Raw genomic sequence first — 27,471 nt, forward strand, 5'->3', positions numbered from 1 at the left:
CATTGCTGGGGAGTGGTGCAGTGTTTCTGAATACAGAGTAAATTTGAAAGACAAGTCTATTGCTTTGACACATGTAACAGAGTGGTTATGTGTAAAAGTAGAGATGCTTTTCCTCCTGAAGTTTGTACAGATTGTACAATGTTACTTTATCTGTTGTTACTGGATGTGAACATGACCCAGACAGGATACCAGTTGGTTGGAGGGTCCTGCCCACTTTTATGATGTTGAATGCCAAACTATGTCTTGAGAAGGCATCAGGCTCACAAACTCAGGACAGATACTTCCAGCACTACTGAGTTGTTTGGATTCTTGGCATTATGATTATTAGTTAACAAATATATGTATGGTTCAACGCAGGAGCAAAAGACAGAAGTAGCAGAAAGTATTAGTTGTTAATTCATGTCAAGTTTTTTTAACAGTTTTAAATGATGTTGAATAAAGTAGTCATTTTTCATCTCTAGACTCTGATATCTTATTGTCAATTTCTCTTTCCAGCTAGTTTTCAGTCTGATGTATCTCTATGAGGATTCAGCTGGGGCGATGCTTGGCTCAAAATTAATCTGAGACACAATAGTACATGCTTATGGATAAAGTGAAAGATTAACAAGAGGTCTAAGTAAGCAATCTATATTTGAATCATCATGTCCTGTGACCGAGCCTCAAGATTGGCAGGAAAGAGTTAATAGTCACAGGTTTTCTCTCTTTCTTCTAAGTTTCCTGTGGAACTCTGCAGTACAATCAGCAGGGAACAAAAACTAAGAATTTTGTTCATGTCCATCTTGAAGCTCTGCAGCAGTAGTGTGATGATTCAAAGCTACAATGTAGCTTTAACTCAGGCTCTTGTTTACTTGTAGTATTTACTCTCTCCTACAGCTATACTGCCTCAGAGTAATTTGAAACCAAGTCTAGTCAGTGCTGAATTCTATATTTCAATATTCATTTATTATTGTGTGTGGTGTCAACTTCAGTGACGCCATATTGGATTTTACACAAATCATTTTATTCATGTATTTTTTCGGTAACATTAGCTGGATCTGGAAGTGCTTTGCTTGGTATATTATACACTTTTCCATTGTTGTACATCAGTTGTATCATATTGTAAATATAGTCGGTTTATACATAAAATAAATCAAGGCCATTCGATTCATTTGAATGCTTCAGTTTGATTTTATTTAGGAAAAGAGAGCAGAAGGTCTATGGATTACATAGCTTCTTAGAGTGCCAGTGACAAAGACAGTAAATACAGATCAATCGTATCAATCACTATACAGCAGATCACAAAGAGGAGAAACCTAATCTTTGTTAAACTTCACATTGTAGGAAACATAGTAGCCGTTGTTGTACATGTAGAGCTTCTGATCAGTGGGATTGTAGTCCAGGTTGAAGTAGCTCTCCTGGAACTTCTCAAAGTGAATGCTGAGGTGTTTCTCCTCCCCAGTCTTGGTGTCGTACGAGTAGAAGATCTCCTCTGTGTTCAGATCCAGTGATCTAGTGGCATACATGACTCCACACACCATGAAAGCGTTGCCTGCCAGCTGCTTGTACACACCGGTGTTCCATTCATCCTCAATGCCAAAGGACGGCTCGTCTATCTTAGCAATGACTATTTTACCCTTGGCCTGCTCTGTGGCATACATTACCCACAATCCTTTCTCATCAGCTGCAAAGTCCATGTTCTGATTCTCTGAATAACTGTATGTGAACCTTTGACTGGCTTCTGGGATCACTCTGTAATCGTATTTGGAACTGGTCAGATTCAATTTGGACATACTGAACGGTGTGTTGTGCTGGTAATACACGGTGTTACCATGAACAATGTAATTGTTCCCGGTACCTTCCCACCCACTTGGTATGTCATGGTTTTTGAACGAGGACCTCAGAATCAGTTTATCATAGTTAGAGTAAAAATAGAAGTTATGCACGGTGGGAGTGCTGTACGCACCGTACCAATACATTGATTCACGGCCTCGGACAGGTTTGGAGTCTTTTCCCCAGCCCCCAAATCTGTAACCTGCATTCAAGTGAGCGTTCAGCTGGACGACCGTGGGCTTGCTGAGACCGGTGATGCCTGTGTGATTGCAGTTGCCTGGGAAAAAGAAGACAAATGTTGACACTGACCGTCCATCTCTAATCTGTAGATGTTTGTCCACCACTATCTGCTGACTGGCTTACCGATATCTGGCTTGAGGAAGTCCTCTTGCTCCTTCTGGCACTCCTCCAGTTTCCTCTGCAGTTTAGCAAACTCAATGCGGATCACCTCCAGGTTGCTCTTGTCATAAGTCTCCAGTTGGTCCACAATGAGGCTCATGTTGTGAATCTAAGAAAAAACACAGATATCAAATTGAATGGAAATCCACTGTTTCAGCAATGACGCAAGCCTCTATGTTGTTTGTGGGTTCAAAATTGTTCTTTTACCTCAGTGTACAGATTGTCAAACATGGGCGAGGAGGAGTTAAGGGACTCTTTCAGCTGGGACACCAGGAACTCAAACTCTCTCAGCTCAATCCTGAGAAGCTCAAAGTCCAGTTTGATGTACTTGTCAGGATCACTCTCCAGCATCACCACTCTGACAGTCAGCTCCTTCAGTTCTCCCAAAAAGATCTCCAACTTGCCCTTGTAGCTCACCATCTGAGGGAGACACACTTTTAGTTATCGTGGTGAAACAGAAATAACGTTTCTCTTACATTTTGGATGGTACACTGTATTGGGTTGTAATGTTTGAATGCTATGAAACCATTCTTTTATCAGACTGTAGTGTAATGTAGTTCATGATTTTTTTCGTCCTACAGTACCTTGTTGATTTGGATTTCCACCTCCAGGATCAGATCCTTTGTGACTTGCTGCATGTGCTGAACCCGGTCGGCAGGGAAGGTGGTGTCAGGCAGGTCCACATGACAAACACACTGACCAGACTCACCCACCGACGCAGTCACATTACCAGACCCCCAGTCCTCCAGCGGCTGAATAAAGATTTCAACAAATGATTGTACTGAATGAGAACCACTGTAACCCATCTGCATGTTTTAATCATAGAAAATAAGAGTCACTTACGATCCAAGCCACAGCAGGACTGAGGACTGGTAGGAGCAGCAGTAGAGTTGGAAGCGTCATGTCTCAGTTTAGCTCTCAAGCTGTGTCTCCTCGGTGGCCCGCTCAGAGGGTTTTTAAAGACGACTCTTATCAGATCATTACAGACACCTTTCCTCTTCTCATAGTTATTACTTGAGCTACCTGGAACTTTAAGAGAAGTAGGATGTCCTTTGACGCATATGATAAGCATTATTCTCATCTGCTTGTGTAAACATCCGAGGAATCCTCCCGTTGTGTTTATGATGCGAACATAGTGTGTGGATGAGAAAAGTGTCATATGTTGTCGTTTCTGGCCACACCTTATGACATTTATGGGCTGCTAGCTGGGTTTAGCTGGTGCTATATGGCCAGATAACATACTGCAGAAAAAAAGGTGATCATTAGCTGTTTTATTGACACCAATACAAGATCTCACATTGTGTTTTCAAGCTATCCAGAAAAAATATCCAGGTTATTCTACTTGGAATTGAAATTTTGCAGATCATGCCTGGTTTGCTCACAAAGTTTGATGATGACATTTTATGTATCATTATCTCAGAAGTCAGAGCTCATGGTATTTTGAGTGAAGGAGTCACTTAATAATTACTGCTTTCCATTTCTTCCTGGCACACTACATTAATTCCATGAGCTTTTGTGTGTGTGAGTGGCAGCTGGTGCAGTGTTTTTGAAAGTTAGCTCTTCATAACTTTATTTAAGGACACCTCGCAAGGAATAAACACTGTCTGCCATGGGGGATCGCCCTTCCTGTTGAGGCCCATCGTCAGTAATGGAAGTTTGATCCCTCTAGAGTTGCAGACGTGTGAAGAAATTCAGCAAAAGAATGCGCCATGCAACACATAAACTACCACAATCAACAGAAGCAACACAAGCAACAGAACAAAGATGCTCCCTCTGTCTTAGATTGTCATTGCACCTAGTGCTTTATAAATATGTAAATACATTAAAAGAAATATAAATAAATATGAACACAAAATAAGTGATGGAATTCTAAGTTTTATTCTATTTTTCTTTAGTTGTATTTGTCCATGATGATGTGTCATTTGTTCTTCATGTGTCAAAATTGTACAGCTGTAACAAGAATGAGTCAATAGAACGCTACATTATATATATCTGTGTATTCTGTTGCAAGGTCATTCTAGTCACTTTGGGTATAGGCGTATTTGTAAAAATCAAGAACTAAATGCTTTTAGACCACTTTCTATCTAAAGATCAGCAGAAAGCAGTTCAAAGGTCATATATATTTCATGACATGGTGTAATAAACAGCTGAAGCTAGTGTGTTTTCCATGAGAAGCCTTATCAGCAGTACAGAAACAAGCAACTATGCAATAGAGAAGAACATGTTTTTTAAAAATTGATCAGATCTACTTCTGTCAGTTGCCAATCAGCCTTGGGCTTTTTACACGGGAAGCGACAGCCTCCCGCGCCTCATGTGAGGGAAAAAATAGCTGGTGCTCCACGCGTGGTAACCATAGAAACGCACAGCTGTGTAGTCTACAAGATGCTGCTAATGACAGCTAGCTAGCTAACGTTTGCATATGTTTACATAGCCATATAACTACTGAATTGTAATGTACATAGCCTACCTCATACATCCACTCTTGCATCGACACTTTGGGCTCTCATTAATGTCCCGGTAGCTTCTTAGAAAGCAGTCATTAAGTTTGGGGAAATCACAGACCTCAAGAATCAACTTTTCCTCCATTTTTCAAACTCAGTGACAACAGAACAAAGTCTCATTTCACTAGTTAGGTGACATGGTTTCTACTGTAATCAATTGTGTGGTGAAACTTGCGGTGTCAAAAAGTTAAGGCGCCTGCTCACGCCTAACAAACACGGGGAAAAAAAATGATTTTATCGGTTTATCTTTGTCTTTATTATATGGAGTTAATTTATACTCATTATGCTATATTACTGCAATGGAACCTCAAATAAATAGGCTAGTTTAAACACTATCAAGATCTTTACACATCTTTACACAATCAACCGTTTTTGGTTTGTCACATCACAACAACTAGAAGTGCAACCACCGCCAACGCTGAACAATTCTTGTGCTGTTACACCCAAACAGATCATTCCTCTCACTTGAAGTTTAAGTTAAATGTATTTCTTGACCCTGCAAACAGACCCTTAAGATTTGGAATCAAGCTTCTATCTCTTGGGGATAAAAAATAATAAACATCTAATGGTGGAAATCCCAGATCCAGATCACCACCAAAATCTAATCAATTGGTCCTTGGCCCAAAGCCTATCTGTCCACCAAATTACATGAAAATCTGTTTGAGATATCCTGCTGACAGACAGACAGACAGACAGACAGACAGACAGACAGACAGACAGACAACAGGGGTGAAAACATGTGACAGCAATGAACCTATGTGTTTATGTGAACAGTCACTGTTAGTTCTGAATCTGAAGCCCGGATCCAGAATTTGAGATAAATTGAGTATGAATATTTAAACATCAACACTTTGAATGCAACTATTACAGACTGAAACAATTTTTGACTTTAATATACATTCAAAACTCAAGACTTTCACATACTGTCAGTCTTAGTATCATGAGCTCAGTCAATCAATGTGAGAGAAAAAAGTCCTCAAATAAACGTAGTGGGACAATCTTGGCACCAAGTGCTACTGTAGTTTGAATGTAGATAAGGCAGTAGAATGAGTGAGTGAAGTCAGTGAAGTGAGAGATTGAAGTGCATCTAAGTATCAATAAATAACAGCAATGCTCTCATTTTTGTTCATTAGAAAATAATGCACTCAGTTTCATGAGGATTTGCACAAGGAAACACTTGACACAATTCTAATGCTCGAGAGAGAATTTATTGAGAATGGAGTACAAGAGAGATAGATGAGGCACTACATCAACTACACAAAATAAAGTGAGAGATACAATGATTGTTGTTTCAGTGAAAGATGTGATACTTCAGTAAACCACAGATAATGATCAGATCAAGAGGGATGGTGATTCCTCAATGGCTTTTGCTGTGTGGTTAAACCACAGATGGTAGTTAACGTAGTAACCATCATTGTACATGTAGAGCTTCTGGTCAGAGGGATTGTAGTCCAGGTTGGTGTAGGACTCCTGGAACCTCTCAAAGAGAACACTGATGTAGCTCTCTTGTTTGGTTTTGGTGTCAAACTTGTAAAATATTTCCTCAGTTTGGATATCAACAGTTCTAACTGCATAGAGAACCCCACACACCATGAAGACGTTGCTCACTCCTGGTTTGTACACGCTAGTCTGCCACTCCTCCTCTATCCCAAAAGAAGGCTCATTGATTTTAGCAATGACCAGCCGGCCACTGGACTCCTCCGTAGCGTAGGTCACCCACAGCCCAGTCTCGTCAGCAGCAAAGTCAAAGTTCTGATTGGGTGAGTGAGCGTAGGAGAACCTGGTGCTAGCCTTGGCAACCACCCTGTACTCATATTTCAGTGTGGTGAAATTCAGTTTGGCCATGCTAAATGGGTTGTTGAACTGATAATACAGAGTATTGTCACGAATAAGGAAATTGTTCCCTGTACCATACCAGCTGCTGTGTAAATTGTGATGCTGGTAGTGGTTTCTCAAAATGAGATTCTTGTAGTTAGTGTAGAATCTAATGTCAACAATGGAGCCACTAGTATACCCAGAGTACCAGTACATAGACTCTCTGTCAGGAACAGGCTTTGAATCTTTCCCCCAACCTCCAAATTTGTAGCCAGCATTTAGATGGGCGTTGAGCTGGCTGACGATGGGCTTGCTGATCTTGATTATACCTGTGTGTGCACAGGAGCCTGGGGAAAGAGGAAGAGTGAGTATAGAGTTAGTAGAGTCTGCAGAGGGGTCGGCACTTGGATGTGTATTACAGTGTGAATGTTCTCACCGATGTTGGGGTTGAAGAGCTCCTGGTGGCGTCTCTCGCACTCCTCCAGCTGCAGCTGGATCTTGATGTACTCACGGCGCGTCACCAGAACCAGGTTCTTGTCATAGGTCTTCTCCAGCTTGGTCAGGGTCTCCACCATTATTGTGATCTGAAAGTGAACACACAGTTTGCCCTAACAATTCGCATCCAATGCACCACCATCATAAATTTCATTTATGATGCATCACCTCTGTTGATACAAATAATTTTTGTATCAGCTGTTAAAGACTGCCATCATATCTGCTCTTAAAAAGTGATATCAGAGCAGTTTTGAGACTTACCTGTACACGCAGAGACTCGAAGACAGTGGTGGAGCCTTGAATGGAGGCCTGGAGCTCCACAATCAGAGCCTCCACTTGTTTAATCTCCACCTTCACTTCCTCCAAGTGGGCCTCGATGTACGAGTCAGGGTTCTTCTCCATCTTCTCAATTTCCGCTGTCAGGGTTATAATCTTCTCCGCATATGCCGTCAGCTTGGTCTCATAGGTCTCCAGCTGAAATCGAGTAAACATAAAACTCATTAATCATAAAACTCATTACTTACACTGTGTATCAACTATTGCAGATGCTGTCAATACACCTGAGTACCTTTCCCATCTCCAGCTCCAGTTTGTGGGAGATCTCCACAGCGGCCTGCTCTACCACCACCAGGTCTTTCACAGGGAAGGTGGAACTAGGCAGGAAGGCATCACAGGTACACTGGCTCCCACCTCCACCTCCTGTCCCATTCCTCTCACTCCCACCACCCCACAGGCCTACACGCTGAGAGAGGGTCACGTGAACAGGGGATCACAGAGGGGTCAGCTTATACCTCCAATGTAGGCAGAGGTTCAAAGAATAAGATGAATCAGTGGATGTGAGTGGTGTCATACATACCCCCCAGGCCATCGCGGAGCTCAGCAGAGCCAAGAAATACAGAGTGCCGATCATTCTGGTGCAGTCAAAGTGGTTATGATTGAGATGGCTGGATCTTCATGGCTTATATAGGCTGTTTAAACATCCTGAAGGACGCAGCACCTGTCCCCATTCACAGCATCGTCAGCAAAGGCAAATGTCATGACAGCCCAAACAGATATTAACTGCTGGGTTGTTTGTTTGACAGGATGCAATAATGTTTGAGTGCGTATCAGCTTTGAAGAATCACTGATGGGTGGATCTGTACCTGACAAAGTTCCCAGGTGTTATGAAATGTTTTGTTTCCATTGGATGTGTACTCAGTAGTAAACTTAGTGAAATCATTGACTGAGAGACAATTGTTTTACTAACTGAATAAATAATGCTAAATACACTGTGCAGATAGGTCATCTTTTGGGCTGGAAACAAACAAGTCACATTGAAAATTGTCTTCTCTCTTTATCAAGTAATCTTTATTGAGTAATTGTGCGTAACAAAGTAGCCAGTGATCTCCGTCAAAAAGAATTATAGTAATGCAAGTATGTTGTTAGATGTTGGATAGAGTTCAAGCTCAGTCACTTGTGGGTTTTTGTAGGCTTCTGTGAGTCTTTGTCAATGCGTTTCTTACTTTTCTTTTTCTTGGTTTTATTGGTTTTTGCTTTAGGCGTTGGCTGCTTGGCGTTAAGAGCAGGCCTGGACCTGGTCAGGTGGTTAGCAGTAGGGCTTAGATTGCTGTGGTCCACCTCTGGATCAGAGTGTACACCCTGGGCAGAGATGGGCTTGCCTGCAGCACTGCGGGGGGAGTCATCCAGCAGGTTGGGCTGGGAGTAGGAGCGCATAGCCGGGGAACTGGGACTGGAACTGGGGCGACGATGGGAGGCGCCTCCCAACATGGGCAGGTGGACATGCTCAGTGCTCAGGTTGGTGACGGAATAGCGGCTGCTGTTGGACATGACAATGTGGTGCCAGGAGCTAAGAGGGGTGGCAGAGAAGTGCTGCGGGCCACTGGAGTCCTCTTTGGCACCTCCTGGGGAAATGACCATGGAGCTGCGTGGTGTAACTGCCTCCACGGCGCTCTGGAAGGTCTTGAGGATGCGCTCGCTCTTCTGCTTCTCCTTCTTCTGACGTGACTCGACCTTCCGCAGCTGGCGGCGGTGATCCCTCATCATCTGTTTCCTTGTGTCCGCCAGTCCCCTGCACGGAAACATCAGACAACTCACTATCAGCATCTTGGTGGAGCCAGGCCTGGGGATAGCAAACAGATCACTAACTGCCCCTCTCTGTACCATCTGTCAGAATCACATCTTAACAACACTGTTATTTTTGAACATATCAGTCAAGGCAAGGATCTGGACAAATTCTCAGCTCATAATTGAAACAACCTTGGCCTAACTACACCATCAGTCAAACAGAGATAAGACAGAGATAATGATTGTGTACAGGCATGCACATCCTCATCATCATTCAGTGTTCCACCTATTCATAGTATTCCCATGATGTCACATGCATTTCCTACCAATATGGCGCTTTACAATACACACAGCTCATTGGCTGTGTATGTCATTTGATTGTAATCACCTGTTCATTTATTACATTCTCTGTTATTTTCCTACCAAGATGGCCGTGTAGTGATGTAACAGAATACTATGAATACTGCCCTACAAAAATAAACAGTATTAACTGTTTTTGTGTGTTTTTCAAAGGTCAAATCCCATGACTCAAGATTGTATTTCATTTTGACAAAAATTAGACCCATATGTGATCCTAAACAATATACTGTATTTTATCCACTTCTGTACCAAGAATACTTTTGTCAGGATGGAGGATAATGAAAATGAAGATAATGAAGTTATTTTTCTCGGTTTCAGTCAGTCTTGGTCTTACGCAGTTACTGCCCTTTAGCTTTGTAGGGCCGTATAAACCTCAACACATAATAGGCTTACTTTGTGCAGCAATTAGATGGGCTGACGTGTGACTATAATCAAACAGAATGGGACCTGCTCACCTGTAGTCTACCATTCCTGTCCTGTCACGATCAAGTCTCTGAATCAGCTCCTCAATCTGGTATCGATCCAAGGGGATGCTGGATTGCTATCATGGTTTCCCATAAGAAATGGAAAGAGGGAGCAGTGAGTTTTGCCTGATAAAATAGAGAATCAGAAGCTACACCTTTACATGTTTTTTACTCTTGCATGCAATTCTTTAGTGATTCGCTGCAATATGCTTTTAATGATTCATCATTTTCTATATGTCAGCCTATAGGATCAGGAAACATTTGGGAATGTGACTGAAAGAAAGCCCATCATGAGTGACTTCAGAGGGCAATTTCATATTATTCTGTGCCATTGGAAATTCATCAGTCCAGCAGTCCCTGCAAATGCCACGGGCTCTGGGCAGTTCGATAAATCAACATTAGGTTGGAAACCTGCACCGCCTTCCTGAAGTCAGCGACGGGGACTCGCATGGTGCCGTCTTTATCGATGTTCCGAAAGAAATCCCACAGGCGCAGCTTGCGTTCATCCAGATAATCCTTCAAAAAGATTGTGAGAGGGCTTTTTGACCACTGTGTAATATTTTCCTTGCATACAAAATATACAGCAAACAAAGGCAATGATTAGATGTTTCAGTTCCCCTAGTCTTATTAGATGATTTGCAAGTAAAAAGCTTTATGGAATAATAGATTTAAGTAATTAGATATTTGAAGACTTTGCCTATAAAACATTTTTGACAAAGGGAAAACATGTATCTTTGAAATATATGACATGAATATGAGATAAAAAAAATTAAAAAAAAAAGTTTCATAGTGCATATATAATGTTTGAAGTACAACCCTTCATTTCAAATTGTAAGGCCTGTAAGTTTTCATTATAGATGACCAAACAGACCTGGATGACTTTCATTGGATCGAGGCGTTTTGGAGGTTTCTTAGCGATGAAGCCTCCTACACCTCCATACTGAACATCCAGACTGGGATGCTCCTGACATGTCAGCTCCAACAGCTGCACAAAGTTCTCATTCACCAGCACGTTCTGCTCAGACAAACACAAAAAAATACATAAACATCACAGTGATCAATCCTGCAGTGACCAAAGTATAGTAATCTTAATGGCATAGACAAGATAGTATACAGGATATACAGGGCTCTATTCATTGTGTTTCATGTCATTTTTGAGATATGAAGAATATGAAGTATTAGTATAGTATGAAGTATTTTCTTGATTATAGGCAAACAAAATTGCATTGAAGAAACTTGAGCACACTTGAGCATTGATGTTGTTGGTGTTTATATGAAGTATGTATATGATGTAGTATGTATGATGTAGTATGGTATATGACATGTATATGATGGTATGTAAATCCCTTTGAGACTTGACTGTGACTAGACTAAACTAGATGTTGCAGGATGATCAGATCACTCACACATATGTTGATCTCCTCCAAAGCAGTTTTAGGTGCGTTCCTCACCACATTAACCAGGGCCAGTGCTCCCTCTACTGTTAAAGAGTTGTATGCCAGCTGAAGGAGTATAGGACAAAACATGATAGTTTAACACCTCACAATAAGACTCTAGCTGCAGTCAGTCATATTGGTGCTGTACTGAATGCCACCTTATTGGCTGAATACCAGCTCCTCCACCCACCAGCAGGACTCGGAGCGTGTCGTTGGCCTCTAAGCCCCTGCACATCATGCCCACACCCTCATTGGTGATGCGGTTGTTGTTGAGGTCGAGGTGCACCAGAGTGTTGTTGAATTTCAGGGCCTCTCCCAGGGCCAGGGCTCCCTCGTTCCCAAAACCATTCCACGACAAGTCCAGGTGTTTCAACGTCATATTCACCTAAATATGGAGAATATATGCAAATGTGATCAAATGACTGTGCTGTGCTTCAAAGTTCAGAAGAATTGTTTATATATCCATACCTTGAGCCCAGCACAAAAAGCCACAGCCCCTTTCATTCTAAGATGATTCCAACTTAAATCCAGCACCTCCAGACCTTCATTGTTTGCTGTAGAATTGAGAGATACAACTGAACTATACCGTCTGTCCATTACTGTGACTACTGATGCTTGGTATATCATTACGCTGCTGAAGGAAAACAGTGCTAGGAAAGACATTAGGATCAGTGAAGTTTACCCAACATCTGTCCCAAATGCTCCCCTCCTCTTCCACAGAACTCATTATGGCTCAAGTCCAGCTCCTTTATTCTGTAATTTGTCTAAGGGAGAAAATATTAGCAAAATAACAATTAGCAAAATAACCTGACAGTCATAATGGAAAATGTAAAGAGCAATGGTTAGGATAATCACTAATCGCTTACCGCCAAGGCATCTGCAAAGAATTTAGCATCGTCCTCAGTAAATCCATTTCCTATTGACAAAAAAAATATTGTATAATCTGTTTGAATGTACAAAATATGCACAAGAAGTATACTACTACTACTACTACTACTACTAATAATAATAATAATAATGTGATAGTTTATTGATCCCCACAGGGAATCATTATCACATTTCATCTCCCCCCCTCCCAGATCCCAGGGTCAGCTACAGAAAAGCACCCATGGAGATAGTTGGGTGTTGCTCAAGGACACTTCAGCAGGGTGGATGCTTGCCAACAAGGGGGCTTGAACCCCGGTTCTTCAGTGCAAATTACCTGAAAGTTTCATAGACTTTACTGAAATGTTGTCCAGCAACATTTTAGCAATACATTCAGCCCCCGCAGACTGCAGACGGTTGTTGGACAAATCCTAGAAGAAAACATAGTTGCTGTTATGCAGCAGACACTACTGCAACAGCCACAGTAAAGCTATGACCTGCAAAGCACTTCTGCCCTCTAGTGGAAGGTTATTACACACCAGGTGCTGAATGGTGAAATTAGCCTTCAGCATCTCCACAAGGTATTTGGCTCCATCAGCTAGGAGGTAATTGTCTGCCAGTTCCAGAGTGTTGATGTGCATGTCAGTCTAAATACAAAGAGCTTATCAGTGTTTTTGATATATAAAAAAAAAAACAGAATCAATAACCAGCCATTCATTTCAAACTTACCACCAAGGCAATAGCGAGTGCCTTGCCCCCCAAAGGTCCTAGTCCATGGTGGTTGAGGCTCATGGTGGGAGTGCCTAGGTTCCGTATGAAGTAAGAGACCGGTACCACTCCCACCAGCCTGCAGGCCTGCAGGTACACTTCAGCAGTAGATGGGTCCTTGTCGCTCTCCTCGCTTTCTGGCAATGAGCAAGAGAGACTCTATCAAGACCAGTACTGCATATATAATGAACAGAAATTCAAAGCAACACTTTGTGAAAATACTTCATACAATTGCTATGTTTTTGTAAATTAAGTGTGTTTAACTCATTATAACATGGCCAAACGGAAGTTACCTTTATAGTGAGAGCAGAATAACGTGCTTAGTATCTAAGGATTCTTGGGTGAAATTGAATATACATACCATCAGCCTCCAAGTCTGTGTCGAACTCATCCTCCAAGCCTGGGTTTTGTGTAGGGGATGGGCAATCATCCTCTTTTAAGTTGAGGGACTCAAGAGACAGTGTCGACATCGCTCTCTGTCTGCACTCACAAGATTGACTTCAGAGGAGGGCCTATTTCCTGTTTGAAGACACTTCCTAGATAGGATAGTTTAATTCTTTATTCTCTCCATCCGACCTGTGGTCTGTAAGAGCTTGTGCAGTGAAATCAAATAGGCCTATGCTGTCCAGCAGGTAATTCTACCCTTGAGGTAGCATGTCCTACGTAGTGACATGAATAATTTATACATCACTATGGTTAAAATTGTGTGTTTAGCATCCCAAGCAAAGTATAGCATGGTACAGTATGTTATATGGTAGGGTTTGGAGTACAGTATTGTACAGTATGGGACAGAGTTAGGGTTACTATACTAACTATAATATTAACATATGATATAGTCCACTGCTGTTTTCATAGTTTCATCTCAGATAAAAGAAAATAGAAAACAAATCCCAAAATTAAAGGACCTTTATCAGTTTGGCCTATGCCCTTATAACCCCCCACCCCTCCAATTTCCCCCCCCAAAACGCGCATGCGCAAAGTCCAGCAGACGAAACATGATTGGCAGCCTGTTGTTTTATGGGCTTTACCCATTATCACGGTACTTCACGAACCGATCTTCAGGTAAATCTCACATCCCCATTGCAAACGTGACAGTGTCGCAAGGTGTCAGAGTCGGCTGAGAAACGTTCGGTTAACTTATTTCTATGTGCACAATTCCTCTGAACAGCAGAAGTCAGCAGCTAACGGTTAGCTAATATTAGCTGCTGACCGAGCAGTTCAGATTGGGTTGGCATTTGTAGAGCGAGCGTTTGGTGGGTGATTTTAGCTTGTCTTTATGCCCAATATAAGATATTGCTTGTGGTTGCACAATATGAGCTAATATTTCTGTGGTAATTCTGTTGTATTTAGCTTGCACATGACATGTGGTCAACTCCTCAGCTATCAAGTTTAGACGCTCCTCATGACGTCAGAACGTCACCACGTGTGAATGTTTTGCTGTGTAGTTTTTGGGACTGATCTACATGTGGTACTTTACAGTGGTCATCATTGTAGGCAAAGTGTCTCAGGAAAAGGAAAGTGTTTTAACTTGATGAATGAATGCATGCACAACTGTCTTCTTACACTGGTCTTCTCTCACACAGAGACCTCAAAGAAGGGTCTCCCTCCTGCAGTGGTTAATGGCAAGGCAGTGTGGGATGGTGGTGGTGTCCCAGCCAGGAGGTTCACCCAGTCTCAGACAGCTCTGCCGGACCGCTGGCTCAGCCCAAGCAGCGGGCAGAGAGGACAAACCGGAGAAGGGATGAAGGAGCAAGCTGGCCCAGGAATGGAAGACGATACAAGGCCTGACATGGCTCAACAACAGCTGAGGGCCGTCCTCCCGCATGAGGAAACTAAGAACGAGCCAATATTAAAGAAGAGTGAGGTGCAGGGTGCAGTGGAGGAGAAAGAAGCAGAGATGAGTGATGGAAAGCAAAAAGACAAAGTGGAAGCTCCCAAGGAAGAAGACCAGGAAATAACTATCCACCATGAGGAGTTGCATATGAAGCAAAACATGGAGGAGGGAACTATTGCACCTACTGAGAAGATCAGTCCAGCACAAGATCTATGTGAACAACTACAGTGTCTGTCAGTTGAAGACGTCATACCAGAAACCACCTGTCCAATGGAGGGAGAAAGATACATACCCAGCGTGGAAGAGTCAGTAACTCCAGATCAAGCAGCAGCTGCAGCAACTGAGAGCTGGGATGAATACATAATTGCTGGTACTGATGAAATGCTTGCTGGGGCAAGCGGCCCTAAGCTGGATCTGGTCTCCCTTCTGTCGGACCCTCACCCTGAAGACAGCCTGGTACAGTCTTCCCAAGCTGGCTGGCACTTCCCTGCAGGCCCCGGCCTGGCGGACGTAGTGCAGTGTCCACTGTGGCAGTTCCCTCCCGTCAGCTACTACAACCCATTACAGCCGACACTGGCCTTCGAAGGTGAGAATCACTTTAGTGGGATATTTGAGATTTTTTAATAGGTACAGGCAGGATTTCCACAATCCTGGAAAACATGGAAAAGTCTTGGAAATTTAAAATTGTATTTTCCAGGCGTGGAGAAGTTATGAAAAATGTTGAAAGGAAGAAAAGTTTTGGGAAAGTCATGAAATTTTATTTTAGTTGGTTGCTACATGCTTTGTTGATCTATTATTATAATCCTTGATTTTAAAGTGAAAAACAAACTAATTCTCAAAGTTAGTGTAGTTGTTGGTTACTTTTTAATCCAGTCTCAATAAGATTTGGTCATGGAAAATTGAAAAGGGGTCATGGAAAAGTTTTTCATCAGTGAAAAGGTGTGGGAACCCTGTATGTAATGCAAACCTCGCAGTATTAACTGCCATGGAAATATGTAATCACCATCAGTGTTTCGATTTGATCCCCAATTCATTATCAAGAACTGCAATCACTCTGGGTCACATTGCCATAGTTTGCTATAAAGTATCACTTTTTGTGCTGTTTTCAAAATAAAGCAAACAAGTCACACTCAGCCAGCATTGCTGTCAGACTGTTCATGAACTCAAATATGGGTATGCATACTGAAAAGTAAAAATATTCTTCAGTAAATGACTTTAAATCCTATGTGTAAATAGATATACATCAGCTCATTCAGTTATTTTGTACTACAGCATTTCCTCTCTAGTGAGATTGTATGTTTGTTTACACTCTTCCCAGCACTTCATTTGCTCAGACTTGTGCTTGTCTTCCTCCCAGTGATGTGGAGAGTGTGGGAGGAGGGGGGTGAGAGCTCCACTGCAGCGGAGCCTTTCCAGAGCTTCTGCCCGGACAAAACGGCCTTGTTTGACTTCACCGTCATGTCCTACAACATCCTAGCTCAGGACCTCCTGGAGGCCAACCAGGGGCTTTACACACACTGCCCCCTGGAGGTGCTGGAGTGGAGCTACCGCTGCCCCCTCCTCTTGGAGGAAATCCTGAAATGGGCGCCAGATGTGAGTCAAAAGCCAACTGTTTTCAAATGGTGTAAACATTCATCTTTTTCAAACATTTAAACTAGCTATTGCAAGTACAGATGTTTTCATTTTCGTCTTTAGGTGTCCAGTAAAGAGTTGTGTTTGTATCTCATATGTAGATTCTGTGTCTCCAAGAAGTCCAGGAGAACCACTACAAGGAAGACCTGCATCCAGTCCTGTCTCAGATGGGTAGGCCCAAATAAACAAGACACATAAACAAGGTTACACAAGAAAAGAAGAGTTCAACGGCAAAACGGGGAGGAGGGCATATGAAAATATAGTTGAACAATAATGTAAAATGTTGGTATCACTTGGGGGGGGGGGGGGGGGGGGGACAATATGACAAAATCATTCTGTATATTGACGTTTCACTCTTGCGCTTTGACACCAGGCTACACCTGTGTGTACAAACGGCGAACAGGGACCAAGACAGACGGCTGTGCGACCTGCTACCGCGGCGACCGCTTCTCCGAGCGGTCGGTCAGCCTGCTGGAGTTCTTCAGGCCCGAGACGGAGCTGCTGGACCGGGACAACGTGGGCATCGTCCTGCTGCTTCAGCCGGTCGTCACCCAGGGGTCAGAGGTCAAGGCGAAGGGCCCACCCCTCTGCGTGGCCAACACCCACCTGCTCTTCAACCCCAGGAGGGGCGATGTGAAGCTGGCTCAGTTAGCCATAATGCTGGCCGAGATCGACAGCGTGGTCAAGTCCTGCGAGGCCAGAGGGGAACGCTGTAACGTCGTCTTGTGTGGGGACTTTAACTCCGTCCCGAACATGCCTCTGTACCAGCTGATCACCACCGGCCAGTTGTTCTACCGCGGTCTAGGAGCCTGGATGGTGAGAAGTCCAACACTTCACTGTCCACAATCAATGCTCGGCATACTGACCGGAAACTATCTAGTTGTTATGCCGTGATGTTTGCAGTAGTTACGTCTGTAACCGTGTGTGTTCTCTATGTGCATCAGATATCAGGTCAAGAGGATCTGTCACACAAAGCCCATCACAGACTGTTTGCCCCCCTGTGGCCCAGCTCTCTGGGAATCACTGAGAACTGCCAGTACACCACTGGCAAGGAGACGTTTGAGAGCCAGAGGCAGGAATCAGGTCAGCGATTGAAGTGTCACTGTGTTTTGTACCCAGTGTTGGGTATGTGCCAGTATTTATTTTTGTAATGTTCATTTTAGATATGAAATTCAGTCTACTGTGTTTCGTCTCTTCTCTTTGGGAAATAGCGTTTCCTCCTCACACCATTTCCCGCTGTGTTGTGATAATTTAACACTCCACTTCCCGTCTTATATCTGTCCTTCCTGCGTAGGGAAACTTCAGTACACCCATGACTTCCTGCTGCAGCGGCGCTTCTGTCCAGCTGCATGTGTCCGTCCCCTGGACATGGAGCTGATCCCAGGCGTCACTGACATCACACCAGGTGCAGTAACACAACTGGAACATACTGCAGAAACCACAGTGCAACTTACTTTGAGTTGCTCTGCCACTTACAAAAACCCAACTTCATTTGTCAGGATGGTTCAGAAATCTGTGGTTTTTCTTTCTCTTATTTTCTACAGAGCCTTCCAGGGAAAATCAGCCAAAGGTTCAATGGTCAGTTAATTTTTTATGTCCCATATTCCTGTTAAAGGGGCACATGGTCAACTCTTACTGCTTCTTACTGTTAGATATAATGTACTGTATTGCATCCACATACATAAATAGATAGATTGATGGATAGATAGATAGGCAAATAGGTACTTTATTTATCCAGATGGAAATTCAGTTGTCACAGCAGCAACATAATTGAGACACAATAAAGAACATGACGCTATACTAAAAGTTACTCTAATAAAGAAGAATAAATGCAGTATTGACCCCCCGTACAGTCACCCGACCTTGTCTCAGGTCACATATGAACATGGACAAAAAAAGAACACACTCGGTGAGGTGGAATAATAGCTTAAATAAGATGGAAATGGAAAATAAAAAGTGTAAATGAAATGGAAATAGAAATGGGAATATGATAGTTAATTTTGTGTGTCACAGGTTCAGACACACTCTCAGTCATGGGGTGGACCTGCAGTCGGCCTACACACACATTCTCCCAGGCTCTGGCCACTCAGAGGTCACGACCCTGCACTCTGAAGTGGGAGCTACAGTCGACTACATCTTCTACTCCCCGAAACACGACTCCTCTGATCATAAAGGTATGGGGACTTGTAATGAAGTTGGCCAATGTTACTGCCCACTAAGAATTGAACAGAACTATGAATTTGCTTCTGTCATGATGACTTTTTTATTTTATGTTTTTTTTCAGCTGGCCACCTGGTGAGTGGAGGTCTGAAGCTGATTGGCCGTCTCTCCCTCCTATCAGAGGCGGACCTTTGGTCAATGAACGGATTGCCCAATCACATATTTCCCTCTGACCATCTCAGTCTCCTGGCCAAATTCCAGCTGGACCTGAGTGCTGCATGATGCTTTTTTTGTTGTTGTTTGTTTTTTGTTGTTTTTTTTGTTAGTATATGATACCGTTTCTTTCTGGAAACGGATCATCCCAAATTTCAAACTGAATGGGAGGTCAGCTTAATATTTTTGCTCAAAAGTGCCAGGAAAAAAACAAAAAACATGACAATATTCAGTCCTGTTCCAAATGGTTTTTATTAGATAGGATGCTGTGATAGGACTTAAAATTTTGCGATTGGTGCTGTAATGGTTCATACCGAAAAAAAAGAATGTAGCGATTGCTTACTTTTTATTGATGTGATAATGCACTGACCTGTTTACTTTGCCGTTGACAACTGATTGCTGTATCATATTTTAATTTATTTTAAACTTAATTTTGTGATCATTAGAATTAAGAGTTCTCTGTTTATGGGTCAGTTCTATTTTTTCAGATGGTAGAAATATTGAGTAAATATTTTGATTTAATTTGTGACTCCTTCATGCCTTTGTTCCCACTGTTCCACGATACCGCATGGAGGAAAAAAGCATGCCTCAGGTTTGAAACGACAACCTCATTTGCTGTTATTTCCTGGATTTCTGATTTAGCAAGTGATATGCATCAACTACCCTTTTAATCCTCCAGTTCATGTCTAGCTCCTTGTTTATCCTGCCTGGCCCAGTGTGGAGACTGTGACCTAAATGTTGGCACTACTCGTCCCATCCCACTCCACTGTGGCACTCAGTTTGTCAGGGAGAAGATGTCTGTGTGTGTGTGTGGGTCTGTGCATGTGTGTGAGTGGGTGATGCATGAATGAATAATTAATTTAGATAGTGGAGAGTGTTCATGCATGATGGGGCTCAGTCGGGGGGCTTTGAGTATGTGTACACTATAGAGTGGAGTGTCAGCTGAGGCGTTTGTCATCAGTAAGACTCCTTATTTCACTCTCACTCTTTTCAATGGGTTCTTGAGTATGCTGTGTAAATCTATTTTCATCCCCATTCCAAAACCGATGCCAGTGTTTTGCCATATTTACCCATTACTAGTGAGTTGTAAAAGTTGCTGTACGGAGGAATCGGGTTGTGTGCAGCTGTATTCCCCCCGTGGCATCAAACCCACATGGGCAAAGGAAATGGGTCAGTAGGTTTTTTTAGGCCACTATGCCTTCTGTTTCTGGTGTGTTTCTGATACATGTGGAATCCAGCAGAGTGGAAGATGAGGAATTGTTTATCTTCCAGCTTCCATCTTCTACCCAGACAATACAGACTGCCCCAACACAAACCAGCCCTCATTTTAAGAGCCTTCACTTAAATCACATCACTCTCTCAACTCATTTCTTTACAATAATACATACTAAGGTTATTTTATTGTACTAACCAAGACTTATGTACACGAAGCAGCCGTTTCAGAGCTGCACCATCAACCTAATGTTTCTCCATGTTTATTGCTGACTGGTTTTCATGGAACGCAGCAGCCACTGCAGCCCAGCCTTCACTGAGAATATGAAGGATGTCATGTTGGCGGACTTCTCGGTAGTGAAGCCTCATTAGCAGATTGCTGTGCTGTGAGATACCATCCAGTGAGAGATCCACTGGACTTAATTGTGTGTAGAGGATCCCTGGTCATCAGCACAGACACAGCCAGCATAGCACAACTGACTAGTATGATCTATAACACTGCAGCAAAACCTGGCTAACCCCCAAAGAACTATTATATATGATGAATGGAATAATACAGGCACACACTGTCAGCGGCATTCATTTTCAACATTGATTTCAAATGTCATAAAGCTTTACATGTATTTTACGTTACATTTCCCCCTTACATATTGTTCTGAAAACGAGGAATCGGTGTGATTTATGCCAAACTAGTTGGAACCGTCCCACTTGGTTTGACGGGATGTTTTTGTTCACTGTTTTACTGCGAGTCCCAGCAGCACACAGAGCCTTAATGCCTTTTATAGTGTTGCTGGCGTCGAGTTTTCTTTGTGTACACTTAGCAGGGATAGTGTTTGGAGATCTCCCTGGTCTGCTCTCTTCGTGGTCCGTCTCGGTGCCAGAGGCGGCCCCTCAGCTGACAGCACCCTGGGTTCAGTTTGAGCTCTTGGTTGGCAGGAGGACAGGCCCTGTGCCCCAGCTGACCCCACAGCATCATTTGACTACACTGTATCTATTGATCTCACATTACCGTTGTGTCCATTTTGGTTTGTGGCTCTCTTAAGAGGAAGTAGGCTACTCAAATATGCTCAAGGTAATCAAATCCATAACCATGAACTCATTAACATCTCTTTACCGTCATGATATTTGATCGCAGGAGAAGAAAAGAACATCTTATTGCCACATCCATAGTGAGTCTTTATTGTGATACTGGAGATCAACAATCTTTTGGTACAAAAAATTGTGTTTTAGAACATTGAAATGAAAACGGACAACATCTACACACAAAACTGTTGACTGTGGCAACATATTGAGAACAGTGCATGGTAAATATTAAGTGGTCTACTGGTGATCATCAACACTGAAGGAGGTATAAAATGACAGAATCTCCAATTAAAAAATACAAAAGTGCTGTAAACAAATTTCTTGACATCTTGGCTAAAATGGAAATCAGTTGCTAGGATACCACTTAAGGCTAGTGAATAACTGGATAAAGTTGCTACAAATAAAAGTAAGAAACAATGTCATATATAAAGCAGTTATATATAAAAACTGACTTGTCAGTATGTCCCTACAAGGCAGAGGGACTTGTACAGAAAATGCAGAGGAGGTCAGACAGCTGCATCGCCATTAATCACCTTGACAACCGTCTCAGTTCAAGTGAAAGTTTTCCTGTTCAGTAGCCGGAGTAACTCAAGTGTCCTGTTTCTCATAAAGTCTCTCATCAGATGCACTTTCATGCTCATAAAATATACTTATGTATATTGTATATTACCCCATATTCAACCATCATCTAAATACAGTAAATAGCATGCTAAACATGCTAACCGCTGTGTATTAGATAACAAAAATGTGTCATACATAGGCCTACTGTTTATTTCATGGCTATTTGGGAGAGCAGAGATTGCACTGCTGTATGTTTAGTTAGGCAATGGGAATAATTAATTGGAAATAAAACTCCAGCTATTTCTGCAGCTAGTCTTTTTTTTTCTTCTCTTTGAGTCTTCATACAAGGCACAAGGGTAGTGGTTTGCAAACTAGTCACTACAAAAGCAGTTGCTGCCCAGCAGAGCCTAAGGTTTAAAATTACATTACATGTATTTGCGCACTTACAGTACAACATGACAATACAAATTGCACACAAGCCTCAACAGAGTTCTTTTGGAGAACGTCATGACACCATGGAAACCTATGATATGTCCAGTAGCACATTTACATTAAGTGGTTGTCTTGCTCAGCTTTGGAGAAGAGTCATATTTCACATTGTATATCGTTAGCAAAACTCTGCATTATTATTTAAAAATGTTTACAAATTAGTAGGTTTTTGACCCCTTTCAGAATTTGGAAATATTGCGAGCACCAATCACTTTCCACACTCCGCTCCAGAAAAGCTTTGTAACAATATAGAAACAGAGCGGCTGAATGATCCGTTTGTCTTGGGTGGAAAAAGTTGCTGGTGACCTATTCAACAACAGAGCCTCTGAACAGGTCAATCTGTACAATGGATTAGGCCTGAAACGTACAATAAATCAATGGGCACATGACACAAGTGTCTGGTACCCTTGTTAACAAGTCTCGTAACTTCACAGGCAAACTGAAAAACCTGTTCAGACTCGAATCTGATATCCGTTCAGGTCTCCGGACGGTTTCTGTTCCAAAACCTTCTTCTCTGCAGAGGGACTGTAACAAACAAACACACAAATATGAGACATACAGAATAACTCCCGCATGAAGGAAATTGTGACTAATTTAACCAGTTCCCCTTTGCCTCACATCATGGGATTTTCCAATGAGCTCAAAGATTTCACAGAGAATAAATAAATAATAAATCATACCGTCTCTCAATGCGGCTGATCCTGCGTATGGGGCTGCCTGGGCCTCTGAGGGGCGAACCCATGCTGTTTCTCCTGTCTTTGGTGGGAGAGGGAGGTGCAGGCTTTCCAATCTGCAAGAAAAACAGTTCACATTACTTCTAAGTGGAATCTCTTTGGCTAAACAGCTGTGGCAAACTGAACACCCAAGGGCATTTTGTCAGGAAGGGGATGGATAAACACACAAAAAAACGTAATCACATTTTCAATTACTTAAAAGCATCACAGTGGTGAGTTTAACTATGCTCACGGCCTCGCTGTACAGGAGGAGGCAGAGTGTTAATGGTGGAATCTGTCCACGTCTTTAATGTGATTGTGTGTCCGGCCAACAGCGGAGAGCACTCTGTGTAAAAGATCAGCCATTGATGGAGAGAGCCAGCCATGCATGAAGCACAGCAGAGCAGAGCTAAGCCATCACATTAGTTTTATTATACACAGAGCTCAGCATCAAGGCTGCTTTCATTACTGGTAGGAATGAGAGGTGATGAGAGATCATCATTTGAGAACAACCGCTCCTCAAACAGCGGGTCAACTCCGTGTCACTGTGCATGAAGGAACAGCAGAAGTAAAGTACAAATCTAAAAGAAGGACATTCCATCTGCTGAGGACAATCAAAGTTATCGCATCTTTCTTCCCATGATTTCTAAAAACATTTTTAATTTAATTCAATTTAATTTTACACTGTTAAGATTTCAGAAACGTGTAGCCTACTGCTGTCGGCTGCATAGTGTGGGACTTAAAGCTACAATATGCAACTGTTTTCACATTAAAATGACAACAAATAAATTAGATATATTATACATTGTGAGTCTGTGTCTGTCTTGTGTACGAGCCTAAATCTCCCCGTTTTCCTGAAATTGGCTTTTCAATGATGTTCGGACGTTTTGGGGCGTAAACCATTTGCTCTGGGCGTGTCGTATGGGTACGGCCAGCAGTGAGTTGGGTTGTGGCTATCGAGATGAGGCTAGCGGCTACAGCACAGGAAAGTCATAGCAACAACAACAATGGTAGAAAGCAGTAAGAAAGGAAAGAACAGCGAAGCTAAACGTGCAGCAGACAAGAACCCATTTAAAAACATGGTGAACATTAGCATTCATTTTATTATAGATTGCCTGCATTCACCGTCTGCTTCTTTAACGCCTGTGGTGGTTTTCCAGATGCCGTTTCAAGGTAGACAGCTGAAGGGGAGGAGGGTGGGACTAACAATACACTTCCACCCTCAAGGCGAAAAGTTGCATACTGTAGCTTTGAATACCAGGATAGGAATTCTACTTCAGTGACTGGAGAGTATCCATACAGAGCGGTTATGAAACTCCCTGCCAGCGCATCCTTCCTGACTGCTTGCACTCTTTGTCCCGGCTGCCATACTGTACCTTCAGCCTCATGTCTCGAGTGTGTCTCTCCAGCTCCCTCCGAAGTTCCTCCTTGGACAGTTTATCGACATCCAGTATGGAGTGTTTCCATTCTATCTGCTCCACGCTGTGAGGGTCGTGGGACACGTACTGGCCGATCTTGACCTTGCGCAGGGTGTGCCAGTAGCCCCGGTACGCCCCGTCAAATTCCTGCACCAGGTCCATCAGTGTTCGGAACTCCAGGGGCTTGAACATGAGGTCCTCCCTGCGGCTGATGCCCAGCGCGCCGAAGCGCCCCCCGCTGTGAACTCCCAGCACGATGTGGTGGAAGTGGTTCCCTGAGAACTGAGTCTTAAAGCTGAGGGGGAAGCGCTCCACACCTGGCATGTTGTTGGTGAGGTAACTGCCGCATGCTGGGTCAAGGAAACGGACATACGATCCCTCGCTCTTAAGTCTTGATGTCATTCTACTCTGGTCGTATAATCCTAAATGCAACACTACCCAGGTCGTAACATAAACAAAAACAAACAACAGATCCAATGTACTCTAATGCCACAGTGATACAACTGAGAATGGTTGCAAGACTGTGTTGTTGGCGAGAAAGTCCAATCTAATCAATGAAGGCTTGGCTGCCCCTGTCATGCCAATGTTGCCACACCACTTGGAGCATCCTACAAGGCAATTTGTTCTGCTAGATTAGGCAATGTCTTGAGAAAAATTTGGAAAGACAGTATCCAACAACTCTGCCAAAAAGCACACTATCATCCCATTAGCCAACCACTTCTGTGGGATACACACGTCTCTTCTAAAGTAAAGCATTGTAAATAAAGCTGCCAGAGTGTTTACAACCATTGCAATGAAATGTGAATGTGTGAGTGATGATGACGACGCAAAACACATCACATTACCAATTCAAACCATCACAGCATGTAAATAAAAAGATACATCCCCAGGATCACGGCCTCCAGACATTTGATTGGTAGAGCCTCCCGTGTCATCTCCTTAGCGATGTCCATCAACCTGTGCAGAACATTTGAATGAGAGTACAACTTTTAATATCTTTGTTAGAAGACATTAATACATTACAGAGTGCAACAGAAATGACACGAACACACTGTTACTGATTTCATGCAGACGAGCAAAACTAAGATTTTCCATGAGCCATCGAAATAAAATCTCTGCTACTAAATCTAATAAAGTGAGGTCAGTAAAAGTGCGTTCCAGGCGTCTGCTGGCAAGACAGATCCTGTTAAGCCTCGACATTAGTTCTTACTCACAAAGCCCTCGGGTGCACCAGAAATATAGCTGATTTACATATACAGTTCCCATCAGGCATCAGGCCGGACCGGAGAAAATCAACAAACACCCTTATTGATGTCCTGTGTCTACTGCTACACAGCCCTCTGAGTCTCTCAATCTTATTCTGTGACATTTACGCGACTTTTACTGTTTCAAACACAGACCATCCACCGAGAAACATCAAAGAACAAACCAAGACCAAAGGCTGACAGTCAGTCTGGGATCAAAAAGAAAGGTTGCTTACGCAGTAAGAGGCCGGCTCTTCTTAATCTCAAAAAACTGTGTTCCGGTGTGATTGTACCTGCAGGACGCTGTTAAGTTCATCACATGATACAGAGAAGGTGGAGCAATATGAAACTGTTTTGGAGCTTCGGCAGAACGCTCTGCTGCATGCAGTGAGAAGAGGAGACAACTACTTAGAGTGCTTTGTGATATTCATAGGTTGTTGGTTAATTATGGATGAGTTCCTGCCCTGACTGGAAATAATGTTTATGCTTTATATAGAATATAGCATCTAGACTGGCCTACTTTCTGATGTTTGGCCCATATTTATCAATCTGTGCCAAAACACTGGGTCAGGTGAGTAAAAGGCGGTCTGAAAGTATTGTACTGGCTATTTCTCTTGTACTGCTATGTGTTTCGAATGTGTGTGAGATCAGTTATGAATTATCCATGGTGCTTGAGGCAGAAGCACATGTTACAGTGAACGGCGAACAAATCATACAGCGTTTAAAAAATGTCTTTCCGACTATTAGCAAGGATTTACCTTCCCAGACGTCTAAATAGACCCCCTCAAGTACATTTAATGGTCAGCTAGTCATTGGCATCATCCCCTAACAAGCCGGTTGTGCCATGTTAGTCAAAGGATACTGCAAATCCCTGATGTATTTCTGTATGGCTTCCAGGCGCTGTGGGATAGCGGTGGTAGGTTGGTATGTAGGCACACTCGGTATTGGAATCTGTGGGACAGAGGACACAAACAACTGCATTAGCGTCATACAATCCCTATATTCACTGCAGCTGGAGAATGTCCTCTTGTTCGACCTCCAGGCTCCTCTCCATTCAGTACAACTGACGGCAAGAGTATCTTAATTGTTCTGCAGCCGGTCTCACGAGAATCGCATTAATTGAACCTATGATGCCATTCCTTGTGAGGAGAACACAAGCACCGTTTTCTCCTGCATCTAACACAACAGGATCCTGCAGCATGCAAATGTGTGATTTGACAAAGCTGCAGACTGGCTCATATCGCTTCATCGCAGTAGGAGGAGGAGGCCTGACCATTCATCATGTTCTACAAATGCAGCCAGCGGAGTAGACAAAGTCACTGAAAAAATAGAGTTTACAGTGCATTTAGGTATATATCATGAGACGCACATGGCCTCCTGTATTTCTGACAGTCATGTGGGATCGCACAATAGCGCTGTGTGTAACAACTTTCACCCATAACACAAGGGTGTGAATTGCTTCTCCAGTATGTGTAAGTTTCACATGGATAGTGCGAAGTGAACTGTACTGAGCCAACCACTCCTGCCATGGATAATCAATCAATTATGTAACAATTTATATAAAGCCATAAATATAACAGGTTTATTGGAGCTCTGTTGCCTGATACTGTGCACACATGGCATACTGATACATGGTGTTTGGTGCATCTCATTGAAAGGGCAACGCCTCACCTTGGGCAGGTCAGTGGCGCCCCGGATCTCCTTCCCCAGAGCTTCACCGTTGGGGTGAATTCGGGCCACATGGCGCCACATCCTCTCCCAAGTCTCCTCATCCACCGGCAGGCCTCCCCTGTTCACGAAGAAGGGCACCCCTCCATCCCTCAGCTCTTCTTCGCCTTCATCTTCCTGCTCCTCGTCCCTCTCCTCCACTGAGCCGGCGGTGGCCCTCAGCATCCCTCCTCCACAAGGCAGCCGACAGAGTCCTGGCACAGAAATGT

General features: G+C 43.0%; 5 protein-coding genes across 5 annotated transcripts; 1 reads left to right on the forward strand and 4 right to left on the reverse strand.

The window, feature by feature from the left end:
* Nucleotides 1-1,292: 1,292 nt before the first annotated feature.
* On the reverse strand, nucleotides 1,293-3,111 carry LOC139931736 (olfactomedin-4). The gene is made up of 5 exons (XM_071925328.2): nucleotides 3,052-3,111; nucleotides 2,793-2,960; nucleotides 2,416-2,628; nucleotides 2,173-2,317; nucleotides 1,293-2,086 (listed from the first exon to the last, which is right to left on the reverse strand). Exons 1-5 carry the CDS (start codon nucleotides 3,109-3,111, stop codon nucleotides 1,293-1,295), a joined length of 1,380 nt encoding a protein of 459 aa, XP_071781429.1.
* A 2,930-nt stretch (nucleotides 3,112-6,041) lies between these two features.
* Nucleotides 6,042-7,929, reverse strand: olfm4.1 (olfactomedin 4, tandem duplicate 1). Its single transcript, XM_071925259.2, has 5 exons — nucleotides 7,876-7,929; nucleotides 7,588-7,761; nucleotides 7,281-7,493; nucleotides 6,961-7,108; nucleotides 6,042-6,871 (listed from the first exon to the last, which is right to left on the reverse strand). Exons 1-5 carry the CDS (start codon nucleotides 7,927-7,929, stop codon nucleotides 6,042-6,044), a joined length of 1,419 nt encoding a protein of 472 aa, XP_071781360.2.
* Nucleotides 7,930-8,468: 539 nt separating this feature from the next.
* On the reverse strand, nucleotides 8,469-13,445 carry lrrc74a (leucine rich repeat containing 74A). Its single transcript, XM_071925326.2, has 13 exons — nucleotides 13,333-13,445; nucleotides 12,937-13,108; nucleotides 12,747-12,854; nucleotides 12,545-12,638; nucleotides 12,210-12,259; nucleotides 12,026-12,107; nucleotides 11,812-11,897; nucleotides 11,534-11,728; nucleotides 11,314-11,409; nucleotides 10,779-10,922; nucleotides 10,319-10,423; nucleotides 9,899-9,984; nucleotides 8,469-9,087 (listed from the first exon to the last, which is right to left on the reverse strand). The coding sequence occupies exons 1-13, from the start codon at nucleotides 13,443-13,445 to the stop codon at nucleotides 8,469-8,471; spliced, it is 1,950 nt and encodes a 649-aa protein (XP_071781427.1).
* A 2,721-nt stretch (nucleotides 13,446-16,166) lies between these two features.
* Nucleotides 16,167-18,883, forward strand: angel1 (angel homolog 1 (Drosophila)). The gene is made up of 7 exons (XM_071925331.2): nucleotides 16,167-16,402; nucleotides 16,543-16,612; nucleotides 16,815-17,257; nucleotides 17,386-17,524; nucleotides 17,736-17,878; nucleotides 18,453-18,615; nucleotides 18,726-18,883. Exons 1-7 carry the CDS (start codon nucleotides 16,169-16,171, stop codon nucleotides 18,881-18,883), a joined length of 1,350 nt encoding a protein of 449 aa, XP_071781432.2. The 5' UTR covers nucleotides 16,167-16,168.
* Nucleotides 18,884-22,611: 3,728 nt separating this feature from the next.
* vash1 (vasohibin 1) lies at nucleotides 22,612-27,427 on the reverse strand. Its single transcript, XM_071925319.2, has 7 exons — nucleotides 27,206-27,427; nucleotides 26,397-26,485; nucleotides 25,771-25,827; nucleotides 25,173-25,247; nucleotides 24,249-24,630; nucleotides 22,840-22,949; nucleotides 22,612-22,684 (listed from the first exon to the last, which is right to left on the reverse strand). The coding sequence occupies exons 1-7, from the start codon at nucleotides 27,425-27,427 to the stop codon at nucleotides 22,612-22,614; spliced, it is 1,008 nt and encodes a 335-aa protein (XP_071781420.1).
* Nucleotides 27,428-27,471: the final 44 nt, after the last annotated feature.

This window comes from Centroberyx gerrardi, chromosome 17 (genome assembly GCF_048128805.1).
Source record: "Centroberyx gerrardi isolate f3 chromosome 17, fCenGer3.hap1.cur.20231027, whole genome shotgun sequence".
NCBI classification, from domain to species: Eukaryota; Metazoa; Chordata; class Actinopteri; order Beryciformes; family Berycidae; genus Centroberyx; species Centroberyx gerrardi.